We start from the raw sequence: 15656 nt of genomic DNA, 5'->3' as shown, positions 1-15656 counted from the left end.
CAGACACACCCCTTTGTTTTCTCTCTTATGACTTCCTCTCCACTTAACTTGGGTTACAGAGGAGCATCATCATTCCTTAGACCAGCAGTCCTCAAATTGTTAGTGTCACCTGTGTACTCACTCAAACTGTCCTGTGCATTTTTTTTCCATAACACTGGTACCTAAAAGTGTCTGGCACATAACAGGTGCTCAAAAAATATTTGCTGTACAAGGATTCATTCAGCATTTCCCCCCTCCTCCTTGTCCTAATCCTTTGATGGCAACAATGTTAATAGTACTTTGCAACAACACTGGTTCTCTGTGGGTGATCTTTATAGGATTATGTTATTTCTTCCTCAGTTTTAGAGGTCAGAGTAAGAGCTCTACAAAACACTTGGTGGCTACACTTAAAACTGATTCTGTTTTATTCTATAATAAATTGTTCAGCTACAGAACGAAAAAGGGAAAAATACTGTAAGAACATAAGATTAAATTAAATTAAACATAGAGTTGGAGGAGGAATTCCTTGGTGGACTTTCTGCTTCCACTGCAGGGGTCCCAGGTTCAATCTTGATTGGGGAGCTAAGATCCAGCAAAACACATTGCAGGGCCAAAAAAATATGTGTATATATGCGGAGCGAGCAAGCAGGAGAGAGAGTGAGGAGTCACTGCCTTGGACGTAGGCCCTGCGTACCTCTTTCTCTCACTTGCTCTCACACCCTCACTTTCTTTTAGACAGCTTGAGGTATGACTGACATACAGCAAACTGCACATATTTAAAGGTTGCAGTTTGCTAAGTTTCGAAACCTGAAATCATCACAATCAAGATAGTGACCATGTCCATCCCCGCCTAAATATATTTTCACATCCCTTGGCAATCCGTCCATCCTGCCCCTTTCCACTCACCCTTCCCCAGGTAACACTGGTCTACTTTCGCTCTCCATGAATGTGCATCTTCTCGAGTATTATATAAATGGAGTCCTATAGTCTGTGTTCCTTTTGGTCTGGCTTCTTGCATTCAGCATAACTATTTTGAGATTCACCCAGGTTGTTGCATATTCATTCCTTTTTATTGCTGAGCAGGGTTCCATTGTATGTATATATCATTTATTTATCCAGCTCTACCATTTACTAGCTCTGGAGTAGGAAATGGCACCTGACTCCGGTATTCTTGGCTGGAAATTTCCGTGGGCAGAGGAGCCTGGCGGACTATAGTCCATAGGGCCGCAAAGAGTCAGACACGACTGAGTGACTGAACACACACACACACACACACACACACACACCCATTTACTGGCCTTGTGACCTTCATCGGCTTAATCTCTGTAAGTCTTAATTTCCTAATTTGTAAAATTTGGGAGTGTTATCAGCTAGATCACAGGGTCATTGTGAAATTAGTTAAGATTTATGTAAAACTCATACTAAAATGCCAGGCACATAGAAGGAGCTCAACAGGGGATGACTGCTATTGTTTGCAGATACATTAATTCAGTGTTTTTGGACTCAGTCAGCCTTGAAACTCCTTTTTCACTTAATGCCTTATAATATCCTAGTACTGTGGTCACTTACTTTGACACGAGATGGTTTGCTGTTGATGTTTAAGCTTAATTTGCAAGTCATGCTTTCAAATGGGTACCATTACCCTTGAAAGTAGTTTCCTGAACTGCCGGTGTAGTGTCTCACACGAAGCCATCAGTCTCTAGAATAACAATTCAGTGTATATAAAAATGATCTTGTTAAAATGTACGCCTCCAGACCACATTTCCAGAGTCTGATTCTTACATTCTGGTAGAGCTTGGGAATCTCCATCTTGAACAAGTTCCCCGTGGATGGCTTTTTTGGTACCTCTAGACTACATTTTGAGAAGCATTGCTGGAGAAGTTAGCGGCCTACAAAATTCTTAATGTGTGATGGCAGATGTCACAGCGTGTATGCTGACAGCTCTCAGTGTTTTGAGGAGTTGCTGAATACCCATTTTCCCACGTGTTATTCTTTGCTTTACTCTTGATTCAGCAAATATTTACGGAGCAACTGGTATGTGCCAGGCATTGAGCTGGTTGCTAGGAAAGAAAAAAAAAAACATAAATAAGGCTGGATCCTTATCCTTATAGAATGTTTTGACAGCAAAGAAATCCTGGCACGTAGGTAATTCTTTGGGAAGTGTGCACAGAAGTCACACAACTGCCAGAATCCCTCAAAGACTTCAGTGTCTAATCTAGATTCAGAACTGTTCACTTGTACCATCATTCTACATTTCAGCTACAGTTATAAAGGTTGTTTGGGGAGTTTGTTTGCTGTTGTTGTTCTGTTTATACATTTCTAGCTCCCAGATAGCTTTGACTGTTTTTTTGTTGGTGGTGGTGGTGGTTGTTATTTGGTTAATTATCATCACATTAAAAAAAAAAATTAGCTTGGGCTTCCCTGGTGGCTCAGTGGTAAAGAATCCGCCTGCCAATTCGGGGAACACAGATTTGATCCCTGGTCCGGGAAGATCCCACATGCTGCAGAGCATGTAACCCCATGCGCCGCAGCTACCGTGTGCTCCAGAGCCCAGGAGCTGCAACTCCTGAAGCCTGTGCACCCTAGAGCCAATGTTCCACACAAGCCTGTGCACCCATGTTCCACAACAGGAGAAGCCACGGTAATGAGAAGCCCACGCACCACAGCTGGAGAGTGGCCCCTGCTCGTCCCAACTAGAGAAAAGCCCGCTCAGCAACAAGAAGCCAACACAGCCAAAAATACATTAATAAAATTATATAAAAAAAGATAGCTCAATGTTAAAAATAATTTACACTTAGCTGTGTAGTTTTGAGGCCTATTAAGGCTTGTAAGTGATACTGTGATTGACATGGACCAGTCTGTTCCTTTTCTAAAAAACAGATATGAGGTAGGCAGCTGGCCTGCACTGAGTTAAGGAAGGACACGTGAACCAGTGTCCTGACTACTTTATTTCCTGAGATGAGTGATGAAAGGTGGCGAAGCCACTGCCTGAGCAGTGATTGCAGCACCAGGAGAAGAGGCTGGGCGGCTTGAATGGCATGAAACCAAAGCCAAAACTGATGAAAGAGAAATCTCTTGGGTGTTGGGATGGGAAAGTATCTTCCGCTTGTCTTTATCTCAGGGTAGTATCTCTTACCCATTAGAAAAAGCAGGTACTGACCTAAAGGGCTTTCTGGGTAAGCTGAATAAAAGAAAAGTGTGAAAGTGTCAGTCGTTCACTTGTGTCTGACGTTTTGCGACCCCAGGGACTGTAACCCACCAGGTACCTCTGTCTATGGGATTTCCCAGGCAAGAATACTGGAGTGGGTAGCCATTTCCTTCTCCAGGGGATCTTCCTGAGCAAGGGATTGAACCTCCATCTCCTGCAATGCAGGCAGATTCTTTATCATCTGGAACCACCAGAAACTTATACTTTTTTTCAGCTTTTATGCTAAAACTTTTAATTGTCTACTTTCTTTATTCCTAGCCATGGCCCTGCTTTTTGATTCATTGTGTATATAGCAAAGTGAGTCTTTGACTAAAATAAGGAGATATCTCTTTCTACTATTGATTTCCTTGCTGTTTGATCTACTTTTCACCTAAAGTTCTAGAAAGACTTCCCAAACCAAAGGCCTGGTAGCATCCTTTTTTCCTTCACCTTTGTTTCAAAGGCAAATAACATTGAAGGCTCCTATGTGAATCTGATGTTTTCAACTGTGTCATGACTTCAAGGGTTTGTTAAGAAGTGCAGGTCTGTGTTTTGTGGGCTGTGCTCACTGACAAAATAGGGTAACTTTCTTGAGTAGTGAAGGGGTAGGATTCATTTTACAGATCTTTGAGAGATAAACTTAAGTTGTTGTTTCAAATCTCTTCTAATTATCAAGTCTTAAGATATGCAGCTATAGCTCAAAGAGCTGGTAGTCTTATGGGAAGGGAATTTCATTCAGTTAAACAAATATTTATTAAGCACCTATTGTATACCGGTCTCTGCACTAATCATTGAGACCAGGAGGAATGATATAGATTGTCTGGAGGTTACCCCGTGTTCCATCTGATGTTGATTCTAATAAATCCAATAAAATCCAGTGAAATGGATTTGGTTACACTCTAAGTCTGGAAGATGAAACTGGGTGAAAGAGGCCAGGTCAGTGGAGTGAGCCGGTGTTTCATCCTGGTTCTGCTCACCAGCCACGCAACCTTGGGCAAGTTACTTCACCTCTCTGATTCTCCTTTAAGTAGTCGTGGTAATGCCTGCAGGATCTGACGTGAGGAGTAAAGTAGATGGCACATATTGCACAGCGTCTGGGCTGGTGCTGAGCTGTCCTGGTCTGTCTCGTTATTACCCTTGTCTGGCCCTCAGCATTCAGGGAAGGCATGAGCAAACAAGAATATGGTGTAACCCAGACAAGTCCAAAGGCAGTAGGCCGACAGTTGGGAAAATAAGTAAATGCCATTAAAAGATCTGAGTGGAAGGGAAAGATTGAGTCATTTTTTTCACAGACAACAGAGGGAAAGAAAACTGCTCCGTCTTTATATTGACCCGTATTTCACTCATAGATAAAAGTACTTTGAGTACTTGTGTGACCATGAATTGGTACGAATTTATTGAAGTACTTTTAACTCTAAGAATCAAAGGGGTTCTAAATGTCTGGTTGAAGAATAAAAGTCTGTTTTGGTTCATTTCCTAGAGTTCTGTTCCGTGATAGCAATCAGTGGGTTCCAGCCTGTTGCAATATGTGACACCCTTCTGTTTAGGCAGATCCCCTATTTCCAGAAAAGGGCCCAGGCAGCCTAGGGGGCTGATGGAGTTAACAGTTAACTGCGCTGGCTCTGCTGCAGGTCCCCAGTAGGTTCTGGAAGGAAGAGCAGAGAGCAGGGCCGTCCAGGCGGCTGACTGCTCGCTCCTGGCCCTTTCATCAGCCCAGCCCTGCTTCTCTTCCCAGATGGTCACCCTGGTGTCACTGCTGAGCAATGAAGTTAACAAATGTTTTAATTTCACTGCTGAGCAGTTCGGCAGAGGAGGAGACGGCGGTGAGGATAATGAGCAACACGTCAGATCCCACCATTGATGGAAGCTTCCCCTCCCCACTGGCTCACATGATAATACAGACAAATTGGATACTGAGAGAGGTGGACCTGGGATATCCGGAGAGCTCTGGGTGAAGGAAAAGTGTCCTAGGATACAATGAGATCGCTGTAGGCTGTTATCAGCTAAGTGCACGAGACAGGCGGAGGGAGGAAGGAAGGAAATGGAAAATAAAGAGGAAGAAGCAGGTTTAAAACTAAGGGTATGAGCAATTGTGGGTCTTTATGAGATACCTATCCCCATGTTCCTACGTTGAACGGATTTCTCTTAAAATTTAGCAGCTTTAAAGAACAAGCATCTATGACCTCACGGTTTCTAGGGGTCAGAAATCCAGGCACAGCTCAGCCGAGTCCCTGGCTCAGGGTCCCTCACAGAGCTGCACTCAGGGTGTCAGCCTAGGCTGCAGACACGCTGAGGCGCCGCTGGGGACGTCTCTTCCTAAGCTCGCTCACTGCCTGTTGGCCAGGGACTGAGCTCCTTGCCACGAGGGCCTCCCCGTTGGGTACCTCCCAGCACGGCAGCTTGCATCCCCCAGAGCAAAGACGCCGAGAGAGTGCACACAGGGGCAAGATGGCACCACGGTGACCGAGCCCCACGCGTGCTGGCCCACTACCTGTCCCGTGTTCTTTTCCTGAGAAGCAAGTCACGAGGCTCAGCCCAAGGGCGGGAAAACCTGAAGTCAGGCACACTAAGAGCCATTTCAGAGGCTGCCTGCCACAGGTCCCTACTGCTGTCAAAGAAGAGGCATTCTAAAGAGACCGTAGGCCACCTGCTGAAAGCCAGAAAGTCTGCATAAATGAGACCAAAGAGGATTAGGCATTCAACTGGTATCTTTATCTTCTTTGTTATTTTTAAAATAGAGACAAAATGATTTACCTTTTGTTCATGAAAGTTACTTATTCCAGTAAAATCTTACTGTGGATTATGTATTTTATCTCTGTTTACTTTTGGAGATGACCAAAAAACATAGGAACCTTTTTTTTTTTTCTTAGTTAGCTTCATGCAGTCCTTTCTGATCTGGAAACAAGCTCGAACAAACTCAAGAAACACAGAGTCTGACTCATTTATAATCCTGTTTATTTGGGAGGCAAGGAGAAGATCATGTCTCTCTAAACAATAATTTTAAACATGTAATTACTGTCAGAATATGTAATAACTGTCTGGGTGAACTTTGCCAGTGTACATATTCATGAGATCCTTCTGTGTTGTGTATATTGCTGTGTGTGTGTGTGTGTCTAGAAAACCTTAGCTTTTTGTTCTCTAAAGACTCTCCTTAGAAAAGTATTTTCTTTTGTAGTATCAATAGTGAAAAACGTCAGAGGTGGGTTGTAGTTGTAGGAATATAAAGATTGTACATAGTGCTTTCTACATGAAATTAAGTTTTGATTACCAGATCTTTCATTACTGCTGAGATGGAAATATTAATTCTGCTTCCAGTTGGCCTTCCTCCCATCTGCATGAGAGATGCTCAGTCGAATGCCAGCATTGTCTATTTCACCCCTGGAGTTGTTGACATTTTAATGCTCTAGGTTTTGAAGAGTCATGGAGGTGAATCGGGTGTTAGGCGTGTGGTGCTGAGACCCTTGGAGGGTCAGGTGCGTCTGGCAGACACTGTGACCCTGGACTGAAACAGGGTTCAGGATGAGCACGCTGGTCGGCTGTCTGCATAAAGCAACATGTGTGAGAGCTTTTCAAAAGGAGAGTGTATAAGGGAGAAAAAACAAGAGTTGAGACCAGTCTTAGGTACTGCTTTTGGTTATGGATTTGAAAGAACAGCCACCGAGGAAGGCAGAGAAAGAGTGGCCAGAAAGGCACTGGTCTTTGGACTTCCCTGGTGGCTCTGACGGTAAAGCGTCTGCCTGCAATGTGGGAGACCCGGGTTCGATCCCTGGGTCAGGAAGATCCTCTGGAGAAGGAAGTGGCAACCCACTCCAATATTCTTGCCTGGAAAATCTCATGGATGGAGCACCTGGTAGGCTACAGTCCATGGGGTCGCAAAGAGTTGGACACGACTGAGCTACTTCACTTCAGTTCACTTCAGAAAGGCAAGCTCTTACCAAAACACTTCTGTGTCAGGAAGTCAGAGAACTGTGTTGCAGAAGTGATAGTAACATCAAATGTCATAGAAAGGTCCCTTCGGCAGGGATCATACTGTTGACAGCCTGCTTGCCCGATCCCAGGAGCATAGGATTCCTGACTCATCTCTTGCTGGGCACTTGTGTTCCACAGACCATAATGGGATGCCTTGAGGGTGAAGGACAATCAGCATTTCAGAGAATCCTGGATAAAGTAAGAAGTGAGAGCCTGGATGTTCAGACTGTTGTGTCCGTGTTGCGGCTGTACCAGGATTCCAATCCTGCGGTCAAGACAGCACTGTCAGACAGAAAGCCGGAGGCTGTAGAAGCAGTGCAGCCGAAAGGTAGGAGACACCCCATCTATCCGAGTGACTGCACTGTGTTCTGGAAAGATGCTATAAAGCTTGCTCGAGTGATCCCGTTTTTTCAGTGGCTTAGTGATTGTCAAGTGATTTGCACAGAAATTCTACCTGTAGTTCCAGAGGCTGCATGTTAACATATACAAACTGAATTTGAGTCTTCATTTCTGCCCCTTAGTTAACTAAATCTGACACCTTGAAGTTGCAGAATGTCATCCGTGTTCTCCTGCCCTTCAGAAGCCACATGTCCAAACCAGTGTTTGGCGTGCCCAGGGCGGACTGGTTTGCTGACAGCACGCAAAGGCTGAGGTTTCTCCCGTTTGGGTACAAAGCGGTGGCCTTGCCAACCAGACGTTAACCTCTGGCTGGCTCTACCGCTTTGTGTTTCGACAGATAAATGAAACATTTTCCCTTTCATAGAAGAGTTTAAACGGAATAATAAAGTATTTTCCTCTCCAAAAAGAGATTCTGTGTTCGGGTGCTCAGAATAGGCTGAGAATCACTTTACTATTCTGTTAGATCTCTCTTGACAAACCACACTGTCATTTTCTTCAAATTGACTAGCTTCTCTTGCTCGTCTCCAGCTCTTTCTCCCCCAGGGAGCACAGAGGAGGGAAAGACCTTGTCTGTTCTGTTACTGGAACACAAAGAGGACCTGATCCGGTGTGTAACTCAGCTGAGACCCATTTTGGAGTTCCTGGAAACAGCCGAGGAGGAATTCCTGACTGGCTCCGAGAAAAGGGTAACTGTCCAGTATCTCTTGCTCCCTCCTGAATTCATGTGACACTTATTTTTAAGCCTCCCTTGTGGCACAGAGCACCTTTTCCCCTTGCAGTATTTCTTCACATACTACACAGTAAGCACCTTAAAGCTCGGGTTCTTACTTCATGCCTCCTGTATCCCCTGGGTCTTGAGATGCTTGGACGGATGGCTCTCCCTGCTCAGACTCTGTGAGATTTTGATATAAAACCTTTGCCCCCAAAAGAGTTAGGTATGTGTGTGTTTAGGCACATTTCTAATTACGACAGAAATGATACACTGTTCATCTTTAGAAAACTTGGGAAAGCAAGCAGAAAGGAAAACACCTAAATCTCCTACCATCTCAGCGTGCAGAGACCGTCACTGCTGACATTTTGGAGCCTCTGCTCCCGCTTTCCCTGTCTAAATCACCCCGGGACGGGAGTATCATATAGTTTTGTGCATTTGTTTTTTAATTGAATATATTGTGAATTATTTCCATACCACAGTATGGATTACGGTAGCCGTATTCCGTTCTAACGACTATACCATGATTCTTTAATGCTTTCCTGTTGGGCGTTCATTTCTTATTTTTTGCTATTCCAGTATTTTGCTATCATAAATGATGTGGCAGGGAACATTTGGCACACAGACCTTTGCATACATCTCAGATTATTTTCTCAGAGGAATTTCTAAGAAGTGAGATTTTGGAAGAGAGAGTGTCAAGTTTTTCAAGTGTTTGATATATATTGCCAAATTGCCCTTCAGGAAGGTTGTACCAATTTACTCTCCCACCAGCCAGCTGCTAAAATCCTCATAAAACTGCTAGCATGACTTCTCAAGTCAACTAGATAACTGTATTTGTTGGTGTTATCGATTTCAACTTTGTGCTAAAAATATTTTGATATGGGGAAGGAAGAAATAGGGAGACAGAACTTTTGTGGCATCAGACTGTGGGAAGTGGCTTAACTGTTCAGGAGAGAAAATGTTTACGAGCCATTGATGTGACGGCTGAGTACTGGATGGACAGTGAGGGAGTGGACCCTGGATTTTCTTACTCTTGATGATATTGCATTGCCATTTTTTCTCATATAAAACGGGAAAACTTTTCATCTCAAAACTGTATTTTGAAAATTATATTTTTAAAAATTTAACTCCTCTGAACTTCTTGAGAAAGATGATAGACACACAGGATAAGATTAAACCCCTATTTTCTCCTTAGACTTCAGATAAGTGTAATTTTAGGCACTCAGGTTAAGTAAGTTGCTTCTAGCTCTAGAAGTGCCCCGTTCCTTGTTTAGCGATTTCATTCAGTTACTCATTCGAACTTTTTCCTTATGAGCCAGATTGAATGTGTCCTCTGAACTGGTTCATTATCTGGGTAAAACAGCGCTACAGGCAGGGCCCGAGCGCAGCCTCCCCCTCTGCAGCCCGGCGGACCGCACTGCCATTGTCTTCTGTCACGTTCAGTTTACTTGACAGAAAGGGCTGAAGCAGAAGAACTTAAATCAGTTATAAATCACAAAAGCACTTCTTAGGATTGGGGTTCCACCAGAGCTTCATTAAGCTACTCTTTCTCACGAAAATTGAAGCGACATAATAAAGCAGGAGTGTAGAGGCGAATGTCGATCACATAGGCAGTGTTTTCATACCATTTGGAACATACGTCTCAGGCCTTTGAAACTTTCTTCTGGAATGATGCTAATCATAAGTACCATGGCCCTTCTGTAAACATACCTTGGGTTCTGTAAGAAGTGGTAAATAGGCATTTCTTTACTTCAGGATTGGAAACAGATACAGAAATAGTAATTACTATAGCTGTCATTTTATTGTTTTCTGTGTGCCAAGCAGTGTGCTGAGGACCTTTTAAGCCTTACTAAATTCTACCCTTGCAGTAACATTATGGAAAAAAAAAAAGTGAAAGTAAGTCGCTCAGTTGTGTCCTACTCTTTGCGACCCCATGGACTGTAGCCCACCAGGCTCCTCATCCATAGGATTTTCCAGGCAAGAGTACTGGAGTGGGTTGCCATTTCCTATATTACCCTAATTTAAAGATGAAGAAACAAAAGCTTTAGAAGTGTGAGCTGCGCACCCAAAGGCACAGTTGCTTGGGGCCAGCACTGGAACCCAGACTTCTAAACAAAGCACATCTAGGACTTCCCTGGTGGTCCAGTGGTTAACATTTCACCTTCCAATGCAAGGGGTGCCGGTTCAGTACCTGGTTGGGGAGCTCAGATCCTACATGCCCCGTGGCCAAGAAACCGAAACATAAAACAGAAACAAGATTATAGCAAATTCAATAAAGACTTTAAAAATGGTCCACTTTAATAAATAAATGAACAAAGCACATCTCTTAACCCCTGTGCATCTTGGTTCCTGTTAATATTGGTAACCCCTGTCATTTACTAGTAACCACTTGTCCTAGAAGTTAGGCTTGGCTCTACAAATGGGAACTTCATTTTAGAGAATCCTCATAACAACTATGCAAGAGTTGGTGCTGTTATTTTCTTTTGCAGATGAGGAAAATAAGGTTTAAAGACTTAAATAACTTGCCCAAGGTCACAGGGGCCATGCATTTTAGAACTTGATTTCAAACTAGGCCTGTCTGGCTAAACAGTTCCTTCTCACTGTTAACAGTATCTGCCTGCCTCATTTTGTATCAGGTTATCATTTAGGATCTAAGAGGTAACACGAAAATCAGAATACCTTTTAGATACAAGCCCTTGTTTTAAATTATGACTCATTTAGTAGATAGAAATCTGATATGTATGAGACCTTAAAGAGAATGACTATGTTCTGCACGGACAAGAAATATGACGACTTAATTTATAATATACACATGCCTTTCATAGATATAATACTTCTTTTACATATATAAAACCAATTTGGTTTTAGAGCTGAATTTATTATTTTTAAAATGGGAGTAATTTGATAGTGGCATCCTCTGACATGAAACCATGACTGATCTTCCGTAACTCTTTCTCCTGAGAGCTGGCACTTTCCCAAAGGAAACCTCGGGATTCAGTTACTGTGAACCTATAGACTACATGTACTGAACTAATCCCCAAAGTTATCCACAAGAACCAAGTTATCAGAAGGAGTTGCAGTCCATGAAGAATTAGTTCTACTGTAGTAGGAAAATAGCTATAAAGTAACTGTCAGGGATTTGACTTTTCACCCTCTTGCTGGAGCCCTGTGCCCTCCTGACCCAGAGAAGCCTCTAGTGCAGCAGGGAAGAACCAGCGGGTGGACCGCGGATGATGACTGGAACCGGTGTCTGTGGCCACTAGGGAGGAGGGGGGTAGTGAGGAACCCACAAGGAGAATAACCCGAAAGTGCACTTTAAATTTGTCATTGTGGAGACCACAGACAAATGAAGTATCTGGGCATTCAAATTGCTGTATCAATAAAGGAAGGGAAATAATAGAATTGTTCTGCACTTGCAACCTCTAGCCACTTTATTGAATGAAACAGGAAAACACTGTAACCGTTTTTATTAATTGCTAGTTGATTTCTCAATTTTAGTGTCTGAACAGACTCAATCTAAAGCTTTGATGTAAACTGCTCGCTCTGTCACATAGGCCTAGCATAAGAATATTTTCCCACAGTGCAGTGAGGTAAAGAATATGCACAGACCTGCCGTTGAAAGAGAAATATTTTCATAGAGCTGTTTACTTGGAGAATGCTTTGCATTTTATTGAAACAGAATAAGGAAGAGACTGTGACAGCTAGCTCTAGAGACAGCAGAAGAAGAGCTGGAGACGGGGCGGCTGTAATGCAGTCTTGCTGGGCTTTCCAGTGGTGTGTCAGATACACTTAGAATTGCCAGTAACTTGTGTCGGGTTGATTGCTCGCCACTGCAGGTGATTCTGAATTGCTGTGAGGGCAGAACACCCAAGGAGACAATAGAAAATTTGTTGCACAGAATGTCTGAAGAGAAGACCCTGAGTGCTGAGAGTTTGGTAAAACTGCTGCAGGCTGTGAAGATGACATTCCCAGACTTGGGCCTTCTGCTGGAGAATTTGCAGAAATTAGCCGCTTTGCCGGGCACCACAGGTATAAGTTAATTATTGACTCTCTGGACTGGGATCACTGCTACAGAAAATGATAGCTTAAAACTCCCCATTTGGCTCCTCACTGGGGATGTAAGACAGCATTAGGAAAGGCCATTGTGACAGAGAAACTCGCTGTCTCCCATCAGTGATCCTCAGCGTTTCTGGAGTTAGGATTGGATATCCGAGAATTTCTCCTCCATTAAACTCTCCTGTGATGTTCCCCTGGTTCAGAGTTTACGAAAGTACAGCTTTCCCGGGGCTGAACGCCTGTGGAGCAGATGGGCTCACAGACGTGAGCAGCAGGAAGTCACTTCCCGACGCCTTCACGCCCACTGGAGTGCTGTCTGCTTCCAGCAGTGCCCAGAGTGGACCACCCCTTGTGTCCAGCCAGTTTGGGTTAATGGGTCCATATCCCATCCCTTAGAAAAACAACCCAGCTCTAGCCAACCCCCCCACCCCTCCCCCGCCCCCCCATCCCAGAGCATTTGAGACTGAGGTGGGTTTCAGAAAAAGAGTATTTGGGAAGTAAGAGAACTTTTTTACTAGTTGATAGAAATAACATATCCTTATACAAACTTGAACTGTTCAAAAAATAAAGAAGGAAAGAACCTCAAATCCTGCTTGATTATGTCAGTATTAACACATTGTCACATTATTTTTACAGTGTTGAGATACTCTACTACATTTTATCATTTCCCCCACTTAACAGTGTAACGTAAACATTCTCCACGTTTCAGAACACTCCCTAGAGTTCTGGATTTTTTTTTAAGGCTGTATAGTTTCCATCATCAGGATACATAGGCTGTTTTACTTGTGCCTGTATCCAGTGGCACATGTAACCTAACGGTGGAGTCTGTCAAAATTCCTAGGGTTTGCATCCTGCCTTCTTTGGTAGCTGTGTGACCCTGAGTAAGTGACTTAACCCTTCTGAACCTCATTCTCTCCTCCATGAGATAGGGGTGAGAATGGCACCCACTCCTTCATTTTCATGGCTACTATGAGATAAATATGTAAGCGCTGAGCACAGAGCTCAGCACATAATTTTGTCATTGTCTAGTCTCCGAGTCGTGTCAGACTCTTTGCGACCCCATGGACTGCAGCTTGCCAGGCTTCACTGTCCCTCACCATGCCCCGGAGTTTGCCCAAGTTCATGTCCATTGAATCTGTGATGCCTTCCAACCATCTCATCCTCTGTCACCCTCTTCTCCTTCTGCTTTCAGTCTTTTCCAGCATCAGAGTTTTTTCCAATGAGTTAGCTGTTTGCTATCAGGTGGCCAAAGTACCGGAGCTTCAGCTTCAGCTTCAGTATCAGTCCTTCCAAAGAGTATTCAGGGTTGATTTCCTTTAAAATTGACTGATGGGATCTCCTTGCTTTCCAAGGGACTCTCAAGAGTCTTCTCTGGCACCACAGTTTGAAAGCATCAATTCATCAGCACTCCACTTTCTTTACTGTCCAGCTCTTACATCTGTACATGACTACTGGAAAGACCATAGGCTTGACTATACACATAATAGGCACTCAGCAAATGTTAGTTGTTATCTTCTTCATCATCATCATCTCGAGTTTCTTAGTGGCAAATATCTTTTTTTTAATTTATTTAGTTTTAATTGGAGGGTAATTGCTTTACAATGTTGTGCTGGTTTTTGCCATACATCAACATGAATCAGCCATAGGTATACATAGTGGCAGAAATCTTTGTACACAAAATTTTTTTTTTTGCCTTCAGATCATTTCTTAAGGCTAGATTCCCAGAAGTGGAGTTACTGGGCCAGAGAGGAGAATAAAATTTTAAATATCTGCAGAACTAAAGGGAATGCCTATAGTTTTGATTTTTCTTTGCTTTCAAATAAATATGACCTCTTGAAAGAGAGCCGCTAACAGATTGGCTCCGAGGGCATCTAAACAGAAGAAGGATGAGTCAGCTTCGCTACTGCACTCCTGACTCGTGCCTGCCTGTACTGAGAATCACCGCATGAATGCTTTACCTCAGGCCTGATCGAAAATATCCCTTGAATCTGAATCTCTTACAAGTACAGCCTTCTAATTACCCCCCTGTCGAGCAATCACTAGCTTCTACCACTGGGCGCTAACTTCAGCATGCTGGTGGGTTTAGTGGCCCCGCGGCACTGAGTGATTAAGCACAGCCCGGAGGAGACGTGAGCACACGTGTGTGAGGCCCCAGGCCAGGAGCCGCGGTTGTGCTTCAGAGGAGACCAGGCTCCCGCACCGATCTCTTCCGCCCGCATTTGTAACTCCCCTCACGTCATCTAGAAGAAGCCCTTAAGGAGGCTTTGTCACATCAAACGTTGTTGTTTTGCTAATATCCTTACAGTCCAAGCAAACCCTGATGATTATGGGATTGAACTATTGAGACGGTATCATGAGAACCTCTCTGAGATTTTCACAGACAACAAGATGTTACTAAGAATGATCCCACACGTGAAGAGTGTAGTCCCTGGAGAAAAAGAGGTAAGAGAGAGGGAGGAAGGGTGGGCAAAATGAGAGAGGAGGGAAAAGATTAACATATATATATATATATATTTTTTTTTTTTTAAATATGTATTCTATGTAAGCACACACAGCCATGCTGAGAAATGATAGGCTAGGAAGTCAGCACAGAAGGAGAAATGGAAGGCAATTCCGTTTCCAAGGCAGAGTGACAAGTAGGGCAGTTGTAATGTCTGCAATGATGTAAGGAAGGGCTTTCCAAAGGAGGAATGGAAAACCTTCTCATGTACCAACATCTCTCAGGTTGAAAGAGGTGAAGAATGTCGAAAACCTCCCCAGAAATGTGTTCACTGTGACACAGTGACTTGCAGACTTGCAGTTCTGTACCTGGACCATCGGCTAGAGAGTCCCTCACGTGTGTGTTTGTGCTGCATCCTGAAGGTCATGGAGACGCTCGCGAGACGTGATGCTGGTTCTGGTGGTTTCAGTGCTCTGATGTCAGCAGTTCTAGAAAAACACGCACTGTCTGCAGCGGCCATCTGGCAACTGCTCCTGATGGCTCAGGAGACGAAGACCTGCCCACTGAATCTGCTCATGGAGGAAATACGAAGGGAGCCTGGCGCTAACGCTTTCTTCCAGGCAGGTAGGGTGCCAGGGACTCGGTGCTTGCTTTGCCCCCTCCAGAGATTATTGTCAGTCTTGCCGGAAGATAGAGCTCTCTTTCAGTCTTCCGCATCCCAACCAGTAGAAGTAAGGACCGGCAGTTTTGTTCAAGGACATGGGAGTTTGTAAACCTTTTAAAGTAAAATGTGGGCAGTTATTCTACACTTCTGTGAATGATATCAGTTCTCCAGCTTCAGTGCAGTTTGCCATTCCCCCACCCCTGGCCCCCGCCCAGGTGGGAGCTAGGTGAAATAGATTCTCATGCTGAAGAAC

At 43.9% G+C, this 15656-nt stretch overlaps 1 protein-coding gene across 30 annotated transcripts in view; it reads left to right on the top strand.

Annotated features, from left to right (window-relative positions):
- The window catches only part of ZBTB40 (zinc finger and BTB domain containing 40), a 75491-nt gene that overhangs the window by 39000 nt on the left and 20835 nt on the right, over positions 1-15656 (top strand). For 27 of the 30 annotated variants that reach the window (XR_014079682.1, XR_014079683.1, XR_014079686.1 and 24 more), the window contains 5 exons: positions 7274-7463; positions 8063-8220; positions 12080-12272; positions 14605-14741; positions 15162-15363. Coding sequence is in view for 20 of the 30 variants with exons in the window: in XM_081580638.1 (XP_081436764.1) it covers positions 7274-7463; positions 8063-8220; positions 12080-12272; positions 14605-14741; positions 15162-15363 (880 nt within the window). In the remaining 10 variants the exon portion in view is untranslated. The remainder of the gene's footprint in view (positions 1-7273; positions 7464-8062; positions 8221-12079; positions 12273-14604; positions 14742-15161; positions 15364-15656) is intronic. The other 3 variants (XM_081580636.1, XM_081580642.1, XM_081580628.1) reach the window with 2 other exon arrangements.

Source organism: Giraffa tippelskirchi, chromosome 3 (genome assembly GCF_054371585.1).
Source record: "Giraffa tippelskirchi isolate mGirTip1 chromosome 3, T2T-mGirTip1v1.2.pri, whole genome shotgun sequence".
In the NCBI taxonomy this organism is placed as follows: Eukaryota; Metazoa; Chordata; class Mammalia; order Artiodactyla; family Giraffidae; genus Giraffa; species Giraffa tippelskirchi.
This window is presented reverse-complemented; position numbering and strand designations above follow the sequence as displayed.